The sequence below is a fragment of the Beauveria bassiana genome (genome assembly GCF_000280675.1).
Source record: "Beauveria bassiana ARSEF 2860 unplaced genomic scaffold BBA_S00004, whole genome shotgun sequence".
NCBI lineage: Eukaryota > Fungi > Ascomycota > Sordariomycetes > Hypocreales > Cordycipitaceae > Beauveria > Beauveria bassiana.
In genome coordinates, this window is record NW_007930839.1 from 1,553,922 (window position 1) to 1,571,434 (window position 17,513).

General features: G+C 54.4%; 6 protein-coding genes across 6 annotated transcripts; 2 read left to right on the forward strand and 4 right to left on the reverse strand.

Moving 5' to 3' along the window:
• Positions 1–723: 723 nt before the first annotated feature.
• On the forward strand, positions 724–3,015 carry BBA_02277 (Ser/Thr protein phosphatase family protein; the record flags this gene model as incomplete). Its single annotated transcript, XM_008597374.1, has 5 exons — positions 724–936; positions 1,055–2,355; positions 2,428–2,730; positions 2,800–2,888; positions 2,945–3,015. The coding sequence occupies 5 exons, from the start codon at positions 724–726 to the stop codon at positions 3,013–3,015; spliced, it is 1,977 nt and encodes a 658-aa protein (XP_008595596.1).
• A 301-nt stretch (positions 3,016–3,316) lies between these two features.
• BBA_02278 (methylitaconate delta2-delta3-isomerase) lies at positions 3,317–4,588 on the reverse strand (the record flags this gene model as incomplete). Its single annotated transcript, XM_008597375.1, has 1 exon — positions 3,317–4,588. The coding sequence occupies one exon, from the start codon at positions 4,586–4,588 to the stop codon at positions 3,317–3,319; it is 1,272 nt and encodes a 423-aa protein (XP_008595597.1).
• Positions 4,589–5,041: 453 nt separating this feature from the next.
• BBA_02279 (AIG2-like family protein) lies at positions 5,042–5,668 on the reverse strand (the record flags this gene model as incomplete). Its single annotated transcript, XM_008597376.1, has 1 exon — positions 5,042–5,668. One exon carries the CDS (start codon positions 5,666–5,668, stop codon positions 5,042–5,044), a length of 627 nt encoding a protein of 208 aa, XP_008595598.1.
• Positions 5,669–6,522: 854 nt separating this feature from the next.
• On the reverse strand, positions 6,523–9,305 carry BBA_02280 (mitogen-activated protein kinase kinase kinase; the record flags this gene model as incomplete). The annotated part of the gene is made up of 2 exons (XM_008597377.1): positions 6,523–8,844; positions 8,898–9,305. 2 exons carry the CDS (start codon positions 9,303–9,305, stop codon positions 6,523–6,525), a joined length of 2,730 nt encoding a protein of 909 aa, XP_008595599.1.
• Positions 9,306–14,716: 5,411 nt separating this feature from the next.
• BBA_02281 (Zn-dependent alcohol dehydrogenases (ISS)) lies at positions 14,717–15,983 on the forward strand (the record flags this gene model as incomplete). The annotated part of the gene is made up of 4 exons (XM_008597378.1): positions 14,717–14,779; positions 14,883–15,068; positions 15,179–15,781; positions 15,846–15,983. The coding sequence occupies 4 exons, from the start codon at positions 14,717–14,719 to the stop codon at positions 15,981–15,983; spliced, it is 990 nt and encodes a 329-aa protein (XP_008595600.1).
• Positions 15,984–16,472: 489 nt separating this feature from the next.
• BBA_02282 (uncharacterized protein) lies at positions 16,473–17,362 on the reverse strand (the record flags this gene model as incomplete). Its single annotated transcript, XM_008597379.1, has 2 exons — positions 16,473–17,057; positions 17,168–17,362. 2 exons carry the CDS (start codon positions 17,360–17,362, stop codon positions 16,473–16,475), a joined length of 780 nt encoding a protein of 259 aa, XP_008595601.1.
• Positions 17,363–17,513: the final 151 nt, after the last annotated feature.

Genomic DNA, 17,513 nt, shown 5'->3' on the forward strand with positions numbered 1-17,513 from the left:
ATGCGCAGACACTTGAAGCAAGCCAAATTCAAACACCGAATGTTGATTAAAAACAATTAATTGCATTGAGTAGTATCCACCACATTGACAAACACATGGTCATACTCTATCCTCTTACAGGCTCACTCCGCCACTAATTAGACGCAACGCCCAAGACGGGAAACGGGTCGACGGAACCGGACCCAAACGCTTTGTGGGGGGTTCTAGTTATATCGCCCACTGAAAAAATTTGGCAGTTTGGCAGTGAACAGTACTGGACGCTGGAGCAGACGCCACCGAACTCAGGCAAATGCAAGCTGCCTGCTATATTACCCCATGTGGAAGGTCAAGAGGCCAGCCCGTGCCGATCGTACGCATCCCGGGGCAGTGCTGCGCTGCAAGTCGACTAGCGAGACTCGCAGGTTGCAAAAGTTCTTCTGTAAGCAAACATGGCCTGCATTCAGCGCCTGGACGTGCGCAACAAACACACGAGCCTAGCTAGGCTTCCCTTGAGATAAGTAGTTGGGCCGAGGTCGTCGCCGCTCGAATGCAGATGCATATGGGTGGGAGTGGAGGAAAGCTTACTACTGGCGAGTTGGACACGACAAAGCTGGGGTAATATTGCAGAAGATCTGAGAAGATGGGTTTAAAAGAAAACTCGGCTGCCACCTTTTAGATTTCCTCAATCTATTTTCTATCGCTGATCGACATTTGATTCCGCAGAGACGGACGCTCTGGCTGAAAATGAAGTCGGCATCTCTCCTCAACGGCCTAATTGCCATTCTCACCGGACCTAGTCTGGTCGCTGCCTGTGGCGACGAGGAACACAGCTGCTACGGCCCTCAACACAATGTCGAATATGTCCGTCAGGTCAAGCGCATGCAGCCGGGCGCACCCAATGCGACCTACGGGCCCAAGGGACCTCTCGAATGGGGGCAAATCAACTTTTTACACACGGTATTGTCAATCGATTAGGGTCAAGTCTTGCTCGCCCCCCTGCGCAAATGACAAAAGGGCGTGGGCAATCCCGCCGATAAAAGATGACCAGCTAACAAAACATTTGTTTCCCCAAAAGACCGACACGCACGGCTGGCTCGAGGGCCACATCAAGCAGCAAAACTACGGCGCCGACTGGGGCGACTTTGTCACCTTTACCCGGCGCATGAAGCAGACGGCCGGCAACATGGGCGTGGACCTGCTGCTCATTGACACGGGCGACCTGCACGACGGCACCGGCTTGTCGGACGCGACGCGGCCCGACGGGGAGCTATCCATGCCCGTCTTTGACGAGATTGCCTTTGACCTGCTGACGATTGGCAACCACGAGCTGTACGTGACCGAGGTGGCGTACCAAATGTTCAACACCTGGGCCAAGAAATGGGGCGACCGCTACGTCACGTCCAATGTCAAGATTCTCAATCCGCAGACGAATGCCTTTGAGCACGTCGGCGCCACCCATCGCTACTTTACCACGGAAAAGGGCCTGCGCGTCCTCGCATTTGGCGTGCTGTTTGACTTTGCCGGCAACTCCAACGTCTCCCAGGTCGTCAAGGCGGCCGACATGGTCAGGGAGCAGTGGTTCCTCGACGCCGTTCACACCACGGAGCCGGTCGACTTGGTCGTGCTGTTTGGGCATAACCCAGTCAGCCCCAAGGATAAGACGAGCACGTTCAGACCGGTCTGGGACGCGATCCGCGCGGCGCGCCCAGAGACGCCGATTACCCTGTTTGGCGGCCACACCCACATCCGCGACTTTTCCGTCTACGATGAGCGCTCCATCGGCATCGAGGCCGGTCGCTACTGCGAGACGATTGGCTGGGTGGCCATGAGTGGCTTCGATGTAGAAAGCGGCAGCAGCAGCGGTGGCTACAAGGGCGTCAAGAACCCGCACGGCGTGCCGAACCCGACGCGTCCGGCCAAGGAGGGCACCACCACTGCGTCCCCGTTTCGCTACGCGCGCCGGTACCTCGACTGGAACCGCAACACCTTCATCTACCACTCGCGCCAGCAGCCCGCCACCTACGACTACCACTCGGGCAGCCGCGTCACCAACGAGATTACCGACATTCGCGAGCAGCTGCGCCTGGGCGATGTCTACGGCTGCGCGCCCAGGTCGTGGTGCATGGAGTGCGCGCCGATTGACAGCGAGCAAAACCTGTTTCCGGGTGTCATTATTCCAGCCGTATCCAAGATTGTCGTGCGCCCCGAGCGCAAGGACAAGGCGCGCATCATTCTTGGAAACACGGGCAGCGTGCGCTACGATATCCCCAAGGGCCCGTTTACTTATGACGATAATTTCATCGTGTCTCCGTTTCGCGACGTCTTTCGCTACATCAAGGATGTGCCCTACGACAAGGCCGAGAAACTACTTACACAGTAAGTCCATTGAGGAGAGGGGGGCTGGCCTCGGGCGAGATTCAGATTTGTTAACTCGGGGGATACAAAAAGACTCAACAATGGCCGCGCAGATAAGCGCAGCGACCTTGTCTCCATGGCCGCGCCGCAGGATGAGTGCACAAACCCGACCATGGGCTACCTCACCCGTCGCGAGATGCGCGAGCGCCGCGGTCCCGTCCGCCGCCAGGAAATCATCACACCGGGCTACGTCACCAACGACGACTGGGGCACTGATGGCGACGACACCAACCACACGGCTGTTCCGTTTATGCGTAACCCCGGCTACTACCAGGGACAGGGCGGCTTCCCCGAAGAGGGCAGCCCCGAGGTCGTTGACGTTGTCTTTTATGACTTGTAAGAGCTGGGGATCTTTGCTACGCTTGTTTTGAGAAGTAAAAAAAAAGGCTAACGAATGTGTTATAGTATTGAAAAGTACATTCTGCAGTACCTTGGCAGCGGGTACGATGCCAGCATGGTGGATTGTTATATTGACTGCAACTTTACTTCGCAGGGTAAGTTGACATTTTCTGCACATGCAAGATGCTTTTGGGGCTGACTTTTTGATAAGACTTTTTGCTGCCGTATGCCAAGGCCGTCTGGCAGGACAACATTAATGACTGCCCTATTGATGGCATGTAAAGCTATTTATAAAGGTGACGATGTGGTGGGTTATTAATCATGAATCATAGAAAAGGTAATGATGATGGAGGAGAAAAATAATGACAATCAAAGAAATAGATTCAGGAGCATCGATAAAATGTAGAACGACTGTTCATGTCGAGCAGCGTACATCTTTTCTCCGCCTCGGTGAGTCGTGGAGACAACCACTGTTATGCTCTGTACTCTAAACATAATCTCTGTTGATATTCTATTCTCTACTATGTACACATATATAGATGCTATAATTTACATATTCTTCGATATGAGACGCTCTCTAAATCTAGTAAAACACCTCCCCCTTCATCAGGACCCTTGCCGTCCTCAGGAGCTTCGCCGCCTTGACCTCCCCGTCCACCATTGTCGTGCCCACATCCACCAGGCCGCTTGGATGCGCGATGCGCACCGCCGGCTTGTCCTCGGCCCTCCCCGCCTCCCGGAGCATCTCCCACGCGAGCGTGCCTCGCATCCGCGCCGCAGCGCCCAGACACAGCGCCAGCGTCAGCGGAACAGCCTTGTGCGCCTGACCCATGCTCATTGCGCGGCAGCTAATATCCACCTCGTCGTCGTCGCCGTCGTCGGACGGCGGAAACAGCAGCACAATCTTGGGCACGCTCTCCGTGTCCGGGTCCATGCCCATCAGCTCGGCGCCGCGCCGCCGAAGCGCCTCCAGCCGCGTCTTGAGCGCCGCATCCGACTCAATCGCTGCGGGCGACAGGCTCGCCGCCGAGGGATAGCCCAGCGAGCGGCCCGTCACAAAGATGCCCGGGTTGCCGACGTCGACGAGCGATGCGCGCACGGGTGCGCTCCCGTCGGCTACGTCCAGCGTGTCGACTGGCCGGCCCGTTGGCAGCGCGCGGCCCGTCTTGGCGCCCGCCGGGTCGAGGAAGCTCATGGTGATGCACGACTGCTTGCCAGGCACCCCGTCCATGACGTAGTCGCCCTCGGGGCAGTAATGGTACCTGCCATTCTCCGCGTCGACGCGAAATGTACTCTCAATCACCTTATTCGTATTGGCGTTGAAGAGCCGCAGCGTCGCCCACCGCGTGCCGTCTGCGGCCGCCGTCTCCACCAGCGCCGGCTTGTCCTCGTCGCGCACGTAGCCCATGTCCCACGCCGCGGGGCCGACAATGCTCGACATGTTGCCGCAGTTGCCGGCGGTGTCGATGGCGCCGTCACGTATGCCAACCTGCACAAACGTGTATGCGACGTGCGCAGTGTTGGTGTTGGTGGTGGTGGTGGTGGTCGTGCAAGGTGGTGATGAGAGCACGACGAGCTTGGAGGTGGAGCTTAGGCCGGAACCCATGCCGTCGAGCTGCCGGCCGTGCTGCGCGTCGGGCGAGCCCATGGCGGGCGCGAGTACCGAGGACCAGGAGGACGGCGAGGGGGGTAGGTCGGCGGCGCGGATGACGAGGCCGTTGGAGGTGCCGCCGCGGACGAACCACGCGGGGAAGCTGCGCAGGCCGGCGCGGGAGGAAGTGGATGATGGGCGCGCATGGTGTGTACGTGCGCATACGTGCCGTAGCAGCGCGGTTGTGGGAGTGGGCGGGCGCATTCGGGGAGGATTGTGTTGATGCGCGGATTATGAAGGGGGTTCAGGAGGTATTGGTGAGTATGGGGCGGTCGGGAAAAGTGAGGGTGGTCTCTCGGCCGGACCCGGCTCTCACATGTCCGAGAGGTCGGCGGCGCGGGCCCGCGCAAAAGAAGAGACAAAGCAGGCGAGTGGGAACAGACGGCAGCAACGACAAATGATTTGGTCTGATTCTTAGAATTTCAATTGAAAACAGGACGATTAGCTGGACTCATAGACTACTAGGTTGAGCGGCGTCAAGTCCTCCGAGTTCTGCTGCAACCATGTTTGGCCGCCTGCGCTGCCGGCCGGTACTAACTGCTGTGATGCGTATAAAAGACTCGAAGAAAAAGCCGATTCAATTCGAGATGCTCTGTTTCTGCCACTCCATCCACCACCATTTAATTGCCATCTCATCCCTATATGAGATTCCTCTTCCTAGACCTTGGTCCACCACTTCCTCATCACCCGGTTCGCATACCCCTCGTCCAGGCCCCAGTTCCTCACCGCGTCCTCAATGCCTCTCTCCATCCTGCCCACGTACTCCTTGGCCGGCATCCCGTCGTCGGTGCGCCGCTCATCCACATACACCAGCGCCTTGACCGGTTCACCCCCTCCCTCCTCTCCGGCGAGCAGCTTGCCGTCGCCATCGCGCACCCAGCGCACCTCGCACCGCAGCTTCTCGTACGCGTGCGGCACGCCCTCAAAGCGGTCGAGGCTTTCCTCGTCGCGCGGTGGTAGCAGGTATAAGAGACCGTAGACGCCGTCGTCGGTGGTGGTGGTGGAGGAGGAGGAGGAGGAGGAGGAAGGAGGGGAAGAAGGGGGCAGGATGTTGGCGTAGCCGCGCGAGTTGATGATCCAGCGCCAGCGAGGCAGGAAGCCGAGACCGATGGCGGTGGAGAGGGGACAGCGCGCGCGCATCTGCGCGGTGGAGAGGTTGCTGCCGTACGCAAAGTAGAGGACCTCGTGGCGCTCTTCCTGGATCACGGTCAGGACGCTGTCCTGCGACTGCTGGCTGTCGCCCTGCGAGTCCACATCCTCGACAATCACCTCTCTGGTGTTCATGCCCGGCTGTGTTTTTCCGACGTTTTTGTATCTGTTGATTTGAAGGAAAAAAAAAAAAAAGAAAAACTCCTCGTTTATAGAGACGGTGTTATTGTATGAAAGAAAAGGCTAGGGAAAAAAGGTTCGAGAAACAATGTTCAGGTGAGTTGGCGGCAAGTCGTCGACTTTTGGCAACTTTGTCTTGCCCACAAATGTCGGATGCTTGCTGGTTGGGCAATCAAGACAATCAGACGAGGCCCCAGTCACGCAGCGCCTCTTTTTTTACATTACCAACTCTTGCTTCCTTTTGCTTCCTTTTCCCGGTCGAAGTTTAGGGTCCAGGTGACACCTTTTTCACACTTAACTGGTCTTATTCAAAGCTGCCTTGGCTGCCATGACGTCCCAGGGCCTGTTTTCGTGGCCTGCTCGATTTAGGCAGACGCGCACCGGCTCGCGGATGTCGATCCGCCCACCCGCTCGAGGCGAACTGGCTAAACTCGCCTTGTTAGGCATCGATACCCATGTCGCTTATGGTCATTTGCTAAGCCAAAATCAGCCTTTTGGGCGGCTGTGCTTACGGAGGCGTTCACAATCATCATACAAGCAAACTTCGAAGAAAGAGTCACATCTATTCATGTCCTTTGTCCCCTCCCCCAACTCTAATTACAAAATGCCGCTAGTATGTCCTTTTTTCATATGCAAGAAATAATATTCACAGCCGCGTGACTCAAATCCTTGGTCAGCGGCGCCTCCTCGTCTAATCATAGACGAGAATTGTGCCCCGTCTAGCCATCTTAGTTGGCTGGCGAGACTGGTGGCAATGGGGACCAGCCCAGTGGTATTCAGTCCAATCGTGAACGCCGGCATTAAGCATCTCACGTGATGGGGTTGAGAAATGGGCTCAGCATGAGCTCGTCTGCGCTCGGACGCTGGTCGTGATCCAGCTCAAATGTCTGGTTCAGAAACTTTTTGGCGTCTGCGCTGGCATTTTCCGGAATGGTCGGCGATGCCTTGCCGCCGCCAATCTTGAAAATGGCCTGCAGCTGACTGCAGTCGGGAAACGGGTGCGTGCCCGTCATCATCTCCACGACCAGGCAGCCCAGTGACCAGATGTCTGCCTTGCGCGTGTACGACGTCTGCTTCACCACCTCTGGCGCCATCCAAAAGACTGAGCCCTGCAGAGAAGGTCTGTGCTTAGCGTTCTTAGCGCCACCCAAGAGATTGGAGGCCTCGAGCTTCTTGGAGATACCAAAGTCGGAAATCTTAATGGTGCCCTTGTTGTCGACCAAAATGTTGGCGCCCTTGATATCACGGTGGATTATGTCGCGCTCGTGGAGATATGACAGACCAGTCAAGATCTGACGCACAAAGCTTCGCACCAAAGGCTCGCCAAGGGCACCATACGAGTTAAGCATAGTCTGCACCGAACCACCAGCAACGTACTCGAGGAAAATATTGAGGTTGTTGTCTGATGAGCTGCAGCCCAAATACTGCACAATGTTTGCGTGTCTGAGCTCTCTCAGCAGCCCAATTTCTCGCTTCAGCGCGTCAATCATGCTCTTCTTGCGCGAGTCGCTGGCGCTGAGCGTCCCGGATGGAGTCTCGACCTGCTTAACAGCGAGAAGCTCGCCAGTCACGGCATGTAGTGCAAGGTATACCGAGCCGAATGAACCTTGGCCAATTAGAGCTCCCTTCATCCACTTGTTGTCGTCCCATGAGTCACCGTCTAGGAAACTCTGTAGCTCCTCATCGTCATCCTCGCCATCATTGGTGAGAGCTTGCTTGATATCGGACAGGGGCGCTGAACAGGTAGAGCCTTCCCCATCAAAGTAGCTCATGACTCTAGCCATGGTGCCATCCGATTGCGTCAGGCTACCGGCAGCAGTATCAGAGTTGCTCTCGGTAAAGGAGACGTACGACTTGCGGTCCGGCTCTGAAGGTGCCTCCTCTTGGAGGGTATCAAGCATGGAAGATGAAATGGAGTCGCGGTGGTAAAGCATGCTACGAGCATCTCTGGTACGGACTTTGGCGATATGTGTGTTTCCGTTCAGCCAAGAATCCGCAATCGTCGGCATAGGCGGTGCATCTGTATTGCTAGAAGCAAAGCTGAGGTTGCTGGCAACACTTAGACGGCTATTGATTCTGCTGAGACGTGTGGAGCGGCGCATTGAAAGACGGGCAGTGCGATCAATCTCTTCGCGGGGATGATCAGGGAAATAGGAAGTAAGATCAGAAGCAATCAGTTCGCTAGGAGGTCGCAGACCGCCAAACTGACGTAGGCCAATGCTGCCCTTGCTCGATGGCCGGGTTTCCGAGCTGGGCGAGGACCTCTCCAACTCCCGGAAGGCAGCTCTGTAGAATTCATCGCGCTCGCGGAAAAGAAGCGGGGACATGGGCTGCTGCAGCTCTTCATCCCAGTTCTCACCCAGTAGTTTTTGCACCTTGACCTGGCTGCGCTTATCGACCGTCTCGAGCGCACGGGTATGCTTCTGCTGCTCTTCTTCCAGGGCAATAGCCGCAGCCCGCTGCAGCTCGGCCTCTCCGGGCTCACCAGCCGGGACGCGACGCAGAATTAACCTATTGCGTTCGGAGCGGCGCTGATCCTTGATGATGCGCCACAACTCAGTATCACCGAGGCGTCTACATTGACGGGGGTCCGGTTCGAGGCCGGTGAGGACCCAGAAGCAGTAATTCCTCTCATGGTCCTCTCGCAGCGAAAACTTTCGGAGAGTGACACGCATGACGTTCTCACAAGTGTTACAGTCGGCGATCTTGACCACCTTGGTGACACCACCGGTAGATATGACACGAATAACGTCCTGACCTTGTGGCAGAGCAGCCATCAGAGAACCATCCATGCTAGAGTTGTTTCTCGTGTGGGCTGTTGGTATGCGGCCGGATGTTGAGCCTTCGGTAGCAGGTATTCTGGCAGAGGTGCCGGGTGTGGCATTGCTCATGTAGCCAGCAGTTGGAAATCTTTGCTGTCTAGCCGAGCGAATTTCGCTCGACATGGGAGGCGATGAATGTCTAGCGGAGCGATCGATTTCGAGGGGTGGGGGTACATCGACCTGTCTCGAATATCGTCGGTTTACAGGCGCGGGGTTGGTGCTGTTGCTCGTATTACTGCGAAGATTGAGTGGCCGGGGCGAGACGCCGGGAGCAGATATCGATATGGGTTCGAGAGCGGCAAATGAATCCTAGTATCGAGTTAGTGAAGGACAGCGAGCGATGGAATGGTTGTCAAGCGCACCCTATTTCTCTTTTTTTGGTTGGCGTAGGCCTTTGTTCGTAGCTTCTTGATGCAGAGGAACAGGCGAACGCGATCGCCGACCTTGTCGATGCCCATTTCCTTTAGGACTTCCTTGTCCATTTCTAAGAGGTTTTGGCCGTTGATATTGTTCTTGCGAAAGAGCTTTTCGTACTCGCCGCACTTTACGCTGACGAGGTAGTCGCAGACGCGGTCCTCGTCCCAGTTCTTGACCGAGTCGGGGCTGTCGGATTCAGAGAATTCGGACTCAGTCGGGCTGGCAAAAGTCTGAGGGGCGTTTGCAATGTTGGGGATGCGGCGGGCGGTAGGCAGACCGGTCTGCATCGTGTTGGCAGCCAGACCAGCTGTGCTGATGGAGGAGCCAGAGAATGGCGGCTTGGTGGCCAGCATGGTGGCGGTTGCGTCTTGATAGGCCAGGTTCGTATGAAGTAGTATTGATTGAAAGGTTCGAGTCGTAGCAATTTTTGAGAAGGGAGGGTTTGGATTGGTTGATTTGGTGTGACTTGAGCTTAGGTGAATATTCGGTTCGAAGGCAAGCGACGAGGCGGCTCGACCGCAAGTTGTTGATGGGTTGGCGGTGCCGGAGAAAAAGGCAAACTGTGCCGCAATAAAAAAAAGAGCTGCACAGCAAGAGAGCGAGGAATTATAGAAATCGGAAAAAGAGACGACACTAAAGTTTGCCAGCAGCAAGAGAAATGGTGCGTGGGAAACGGAGGATGATGAGAAGAGTGTTTGCGCCGCTGATGAGCCAGGGGAGAAGACAAAAGGTGTGATGAGACCGTGTTTCCGAGCGTTGGTAGGGGTGTAGTGGGTGGGCTTGCTGCTGTTGCGGCTCGGGACGGGGCTGGCAAGGTGTGGTATCAAGGTGGCGAGTCTTCAGCGCTGACCCGCAAAAAAATGCGATAGGTGAATAAAAAAGGTCCAGAAAAGCTGACAAAAGTGCTTTGGTAAAATGCAGAGCCCTTCTAAATGTAGCAGTAGCCGCCCGTTCGTGTGCGCAAGGTTGATGTGACGACCTCGAGGTCTCTTCACTTTTCCAAGGAGTAAGTGGCCCAAAGCTGAAGCGAGTTTCTTCAGTGCGATTGGCCCCCAAAGTCCCCTTGTAATTTCGGACCCCGCTGACCTGCCTGGTTCGCTTTGTCGTGTTTGGCGGAATGCAGCCTCGTGCAAGTAACAAGGGCGTTATTCAATTTAATTACAAGGACGCAAAAAGAAACGGCATCATGGAGACCGGGAAGGGGGGCCTAAACGAGATGCGGGGGATAGCAGCAGTATTATAACAGTTTGCCCGTTGATCTTTTCTGGCAGCTGCAAGTCCGACATGCACGCAGGCAACGCTTGGGTTCTACAGCATAGCCAAGGTCAATGCACCGTTGACGCCAGCTAAATAGGGCGCAGGGCCATGGCACAGGCAAGACAACAGCCAACATGAAACCCGATGGTGGCCATAATCATGGCAAATGACATGTCGGCAGACGGCCAAGAGCCGTGCTCTGTTTCTTTTTTTTTCTTGTTCATGCTCGCTCTCAACTCTAGCATAAAACGCTCACTCGCTTTATGCTAAGACACCAGTGTACCTCTTGCCTCCATCACCGACCATACCACGCATACATACCATCTACAGCTTGCGCACACCATGCAGGCTGTGCATGTTGAAACACTCTACTCCTTGCTGGCCCGCACACGGGGTTTGGACACGCTTTTGTTGGATCCTCCCACTCGCATCAACACAAGCGGGCCCGGCACGCCATCTAAAGATATCAGAGCTTCCCTTCTTTTTGGCTCTTTCATCTCTCCTCTGTCAATACGGTTTCGGAAGAAAAAAACCCTTCATTTGTCGATTTAAAACAATTACGGGCTCAGCTGGTTGACATGAGCTGGTTTGCTTCGCCTTCAAAGTCTGTTTCATGCCGAGCGGACAGGCTCCGAGGGATCTACAGTGTAAGCACGGCCGTGCTCAACGTCGGCACCGTTTGCAGAGGCAGCCAGTCACTCTGGGCCATTATCAGACATCACCTATTTATTGCCCACGTGCGATATGATGTGTTGGTAATGTGTTGGTAATTTATGCTAGTATTGAGACAAGACTCACCGACCAGAAACGCTCGCGCGCTTGGCCTTTGCCTCAGAATCCGCTGGTCAACATCCACATCACAAGACCACGTCTATTATTATCATTATATATACTGTTGCTTTTGATCAGCTCATTTATGAGGCTCTGAAAACCACTGCACCGCCTTTCCGTAATCCTCAAGCGCCCTGATTATCCTTTGCTCCCCCACCCCTTTCACCTAGTCGCACATTGCCGGCCGGTGATAGGCCCGGCGCCACAAGAGATGAAACCGACCATGTTTCGCCCGACAAGGGTCCGCGCGCTCAGCTTTGGCTCCCCTTCTTTCCAAATTTCCATCGCCACATTTCATCTATCTACGCAACTAGTCTAGTGAATACGATAGGACTTGTGACTAATCCCAACAGGCCGGACGGACCCTTGCCTGTTTTTCCCTGCTTTCGCCGTCATAATTACGTCGTGAGGCAACGTCCCCTGCCTCCGAAGTCAGAACCGAGGACGCGGCTCTCCGGAACCTGTGGGTTTTTTGTTTGAGGCGTTGCATCTGTGCGAGAAACAAAGTTTCCCGCTACACTTCACCACACTTCGAGCCCTTTTGTCTCCTGCTTTCTTGACTTTTGATCCTCCGATACCACGTTTTTAATGTCAATGTGCCCACTCCCGCTCCTCCTCACAGACGTACCCCAGGTGCCCAGTTGCCCAGCTACCAAGAAGACAGAAATTCACAGGCACTCGGACATTTACCAGTACATAACCTCAACTTACATGTGCGCGCGCTTTCTTCCCTCCTCGCCCGCCGAGGTTTCACAAACCTTTCGTTTCAGGCCAGGAAACACACAAACTGCATCGTACCACTGTCGTAAAGTTTTCATTTCATCCTTCTTCTATGCGCCCGTAGGGTATTATCTGTTTCCCCCGGTTGGTTGGCTGGCCATGTCGCCCAGTTCCATCTCTAGGCTGTATCACTTCGACTGAACCGCCCACTGTCCAGTCACGCCAGATTTGGTGGTTGTTGATTTTCAGTGGGACAGTGAAGTTGAAAAGGCGCTGCGTTGGCTTGTATTACATACGCTAATGGCTTGCACTTCGGTATATCTACCAATGAAATCATTACTAATAAGTATTTTCACTTCTATCCGTATTCACGTCCATCCGTACTACGAGCGATTTGTGCGCTCCGGGCATAATCAGGCTGATGGCCGGCCGGTGGGCAGCCACAGGAAACCTCCTCGTCGGGCAGCGCGGCAATGCTCGCCTGCCTATGCGAGCAAAACGCCATCGCGCGGTTTAACTTACACAGACTGTAAATACAAGTGTTAGAACCGTCAAGTTCTTCCATTACGACCGGAAAACTGCACATCTAACCATTCCATCAAGCTATGGCCTTGGACGTTTTAGTTTTAAAGCCCGTCTATCCTCGTCATTCTAGTCATTTTGAGAGTCACCCAAAACGAATCGAGGACCCGAGGTTAGAACATTTCGGGGTTCATGAGTCGAAGCATGTATACATGGGACGGAAATCGTCGAAAAGTGACCACTATTTTCTGCCCCGTTTCTGCATCCACGATGTATCAGCAGTCATGAGATGTTTGAGAATAAGACGATGGTCCATATGGCCCTGCGCCCTCGACAAACGGGTGACAAGGCGCGGGTGCGGAAAATCTGTGGGGAAAAGATGCAGAATACGGACGATTACATTTTGCCTCTGCTTACCCGGCACTCGATTGCCGGCAAGATGAAAGTCCATCATCCTGCAGCATCCTCCTCCAGACTGTCGGTTATGATGTTGAGCTATAGCTTCAGGTAGTTCAGGTAGCGACTACTACACGACACGACACTTGGACTACAGTACGTCAACGACAAATATTTGGAGAGTAAACATGGTGTGCCTCGTTACTTCTGACTTCTGATGGAAACTCCCATGTAGGACTAAGGATGACGTAGTCGCATCGTCCACAATCAATCTACATGTCTCAGCTTGACGCCCCGTCTACTCTGCATCTCTGTCTAATCCTTACACCTTGCAAAGCGACACAGACAGGGATCGTGACGAATGAAAATCAGGGACAAAAAGTCACAGTCTGGTGATGCAGTTCATTCTTTATTCTACGCTTCCATGATCAGCCCGACGGCATCCTCCTGTCACCATTACGGAGCGGGCTAGAACCTTCAACGTAATGATGGAAGAAGCCCGATCTTCTCGGGCCCTCGGTAGTGGATCCAAGCGATCCACACCTTCTCCTCCTCCCTGCAGCGGCGTCCCCTCTCCAATGACCTTCGATGCCTGCCGTACCGTCCAACAATCAATCAAAAAAAGAAAGTTTCTTGTCCTTTCTTGTAATTTTTCCCTCTCGTTTTCGGTTACTATCTAGAGCGAGCTTGGTTTTGAGCGATTTATGCAAAAATGGTCGCGTGGTCATCTTCTTCACAACGTGTTCACATCCCAGTTGAGCGCTGTCTGGCGTAATTCATGTGATGCGCGGTGACGGGCCTGCGGGAGATGCATCTATCTATCGAAAGAGGGTATCCTCCTTTGCCCGTCTAGGCAAGCCGCAAGTGGCAGCTGCTCTACTGTACTGCTTCTGTGCGACGAATGCGATGATGAGCAGCAACCACATGCCGATGAAAAATACCGTAAGTGGCTTGCATGCGCCAGCACACAGCAAAGCATATGCTAAGAATGATGACTGTTTTTTCCTTTTGCCGCTTCTTCCCTTTCTTTCTTTCTTTTCATCATTTTGATTGACTTGTGTTTTCCGACGGCGGCTGCGAAAATAATCAAGAAGAGATAGGCTGCAAGCCCAAAATTTACTTTGCGCTGGCACAGCTGGAGCCGCGGATCCCACGCCCAGCCTATCCAGAGCCGCCTCAACCCTCCCACTCAGCAAGCCATTGCAGGTCGCCAACTCCGCTAGCAGCAATGATATGCTACTAAATACATCTTGGCCTGACCAGCAGTATCATTTGAGCCGCTTCGGCATAACTAATCTGAATCTCGGCTTTTTCTAGGCCAGGATTTTGCCCCCAATCATATCACCCAGTTCTCCACGAAGACGTGGGAGTGGGCGCCACATGGACCGTCTTTGGCGGGGTCCTGTGGCTCTGAGCCTCGTCAACTAGAGTCTGCGCTTGCGGCGGCGAGCCGGCCGCTGCTTTTGCAAGGATGTGCTGAGGAAAATGATAGTGATGGCTGCCATCTTTTCTCGGAGGCCGGGTTTCCTTTTTTTGAGTTTCGGGGCCTTGCGAGGTGTCGGGAAAGTGTCTGCGTTTCATGACTTCGGTTCATCGCTGCAAGTTCTAGACTTGACTGTCCGCGCCACCACCAAAAACAAAACCCCCAGCCTTTCCCGGAATCTGCCAAATCACGGATAAATCATTCGTAAGAAAGGATTAGAGTTTCCAAATTCTGTAGTTGCCATCCCCGACGAGCCGTACATATCAGGCACGCAGGCGGCGCGCGACCAGCCATGTCTCTAAAGCGGCACCGACGACTTGAGCTAAGAATACAACATCGACCTGCATCAGGTACTTTGCAAATCCCAGACCATCGTTGCCGACGTCCCGATCATCGTTTATAAGGTCCTATTTTTCTCTCCTCGATAGTCCCGCGTCGATAATTTTCTCTCTTCCCCTTCTTCTACCCGATTTCTGATCCCCGTTACTACTTGCGGCTTCCATACAATTTTCTTCTCTTCATCGAAAACATACTCGCGCAACGACATCACCAACAATGGCTCCCAGACCCATCTTTACTCTTACACACCCGCGAGCATGCTCGACGGCTTTTGAACGGGTATGTTTTCTTGCTCAATGGTCTCCTTGTCTTGTGCGGAATCGCGCAAAACACGCGACAACAAATAGCTTGATCTCGTGACTGACATACCGCCCCTGAACAGGTTTTTATGACCCGTCGCGACATCCTCGAGTGCTCTCACGAGCCCTTTGCCGATGCCTTTTACCTGGGGCCGGAGCTCATGAGCGATCGCTTCAAGGATGATGCTGCCGACCGCGGATCCTTGGGCATGTCCTGTTCCGACACCTACCAGACCGTGTTGGACCGCTTTGCCGAGATGCAATCACAGGTTAGACTTGTCCCTCGCAATGCGCCTTCATGAGCCCATTCCCTCTTTCTTCACCTCGGAGCCTTGGCTTCTTCTCCTCCTCCCATCTTCTCACCCTCACATATCCTCAGAGAGGACGTGAGATGCTCTTGGCCGAGCGTTGCGACCCAATTGACCACGAACAAGCACTCACCTCTTTCCAGGGAAAGCGCCTCTTCATCAAGGACATGGCCTACTACATCATGCAGCCCGACGGCAAGCCCACCGACATTGCCCCCTCGGTGGGCGGCCGCGCAGAGCCCGCCAACCCGACCGTGCTGCCGCTCGCCGTGCTGGGCAAATTCCACTTCACCTTTCTCATCCGCCACCCGCGCCGCTCAATCCCCTCGTACTGGCGCTGCTGCCTGCCGCCGCTGAGCGACCGCAACGGCTTCCCCTACTTTTTGCCTAGCGAGGCCGGCTACGAGGAGCTCGTCCGCCTCTTTGACTACCTGCTCGAGAGCGGCGTCACCGACAAGGAGCACCTCACCGTCCTCGACGCCGACGACCTCCTCGACAACCCCGAGGACACGATTCGCCTGTTTTGCGAGCGCACCGGCATCGACTACTCGCCGGCCATGCTCGAGTGGTCCGCCGAGGACGGCCAGATTGCCACGGAAAAGTTTGCCAAATTTGATGGATTCCACGACGACTGCCTCCGTACCACGCGACTCGAGGGCAGATCCCATGCACAGGTAAGCCATTCCTTGCGGCAAACAGCTTACTCTACACAATCTAGTTGCTAACTACAGTGCGCAGAAAATCTCAACAGTCGAGTCTGAAGACGCTGAGTGGACCAAGAAATATGGCCCCGAGGCGCAAAAGATTATCCGCCAAACTGTCAATGACAATATCCCTTATTACGAGTATCTGAAGCAGTTCACTATCAAGGCATAGAGAGTTGCGAGCAGATGCTCCTACTATTAGGGTGGCGTTTTGTCTTGCCTTTATTCTGGCTTGTTTTAACGACTTTGAACGATTGACTTTTGCCCCGTTTCGCAAGGCCCCAGCAACATAGAAGTCGGAAGTATTCCGAGACTTTTGCTCTATTTCAGAGCGGGCCTGCGCGAAATGTTTTGCATGGGATATATGAGGATATATTTTTTGGTGGTTATGCTCCGCCAGAAATGATTTGTGCTTAATATTACAATGTTTTGTTTTGCGCGCTGGTCCGCCCAGCTGCGCATCACCTCCTTCTGTACATGCGCACACCTGCCGCTCGCGTAGACGCTCCCACTCGCTCGGAGCTTGTGTTTCGGATTCCCGCACCAAATCGCCGCAGTAAACGTCGTGCAGGTCGTATGAGCAGACCGATTCTATTCATACAGCCTCCAGGGTTGGTTGAGCCTTTGGTCTATCTTGGTATGCAAGAACTCTCATTTTGCTTCATACCGCAGCTTCCGTTTGCGCGAGAAGCTCCATCTCATCCACAGGAGGTTCTTTCCGTCTCCGAGCCACGACCGGTTCAACCATCTTGGAGTGCTTGACATTGGAAGTCCACTTTTTCGCGTAACCCGTATCCTGGATGTTGGACCAGTTGACCTTTACTTCCAGCAGCTTTTTGGGACCATCCTCTTCCGTCGAATACTTGATTTTGTTGCCCGCACCGGCACCGCTCAGCACGACAGCAATGTCGGCGACCGAGTTTGCCTTTTGCGCGTTGAGGGCCCTGCCTCGCTCGGCCTTGGTGCGCGGGAAGCGTATTTCGGGCCCGTTCTCAGCAGCGCGCTTGGCGGCCGCCTTCTTCTGGTTTTCGGTATACTCGAGTGGCGTTTTGTAGAACAGGCTGTCGCCCCAAGAGACCTCGTGCAGGTGCTTCAGCTCGCGCAGCTTCTGGAATACCGTGCGTCCGACTTTGCCAGCCCCCTGGGGAAGCTCAATCTTGGCCATGGGTGCCCAGTAGTCCTTCCGCAGCTTGGCAGGCTTCGTCTTCTTGCCATTGTAGGTCAACTGTTTCATGTCGCGGAATCCCTATTGCACGTTGCTAGCGTTAGCATTCCATGGCTACATGGTCGTGCCTCTCACAAATCACAGAATTGTGCAGTTTGTGGCATTCAAGGTTGTCAAAGAATGGCGCATACTTCTAACGTGGCATATAAGCTGTAAATGACTTGTTCCGTCCTGCGATGGGTGAACACCCAGATGTTCTCGCCGTGGCCCTCGGGCCCCTGAAAGGCCATGGGATTCGGGGGCCGCTTTCCTCCATGAACTTGTCGCAGGCATAGTCGCGCAATGTCTGGTAATTGGCCTACGCGGACCCGTTGTGTTGCGTTCATTGTCGAAGTCGCCGGCGTCGCTCAATCACCCTTGGACCGTCCGCTATTCAGAGATACCAGCAAAATGGTAGAAAAGTCCAGAGCACTGCAAGGCTGTCTGTCATGTGACCTGCTACTTTTTTGCTGGTGCTACTGTGGGACCAAGCCAAGT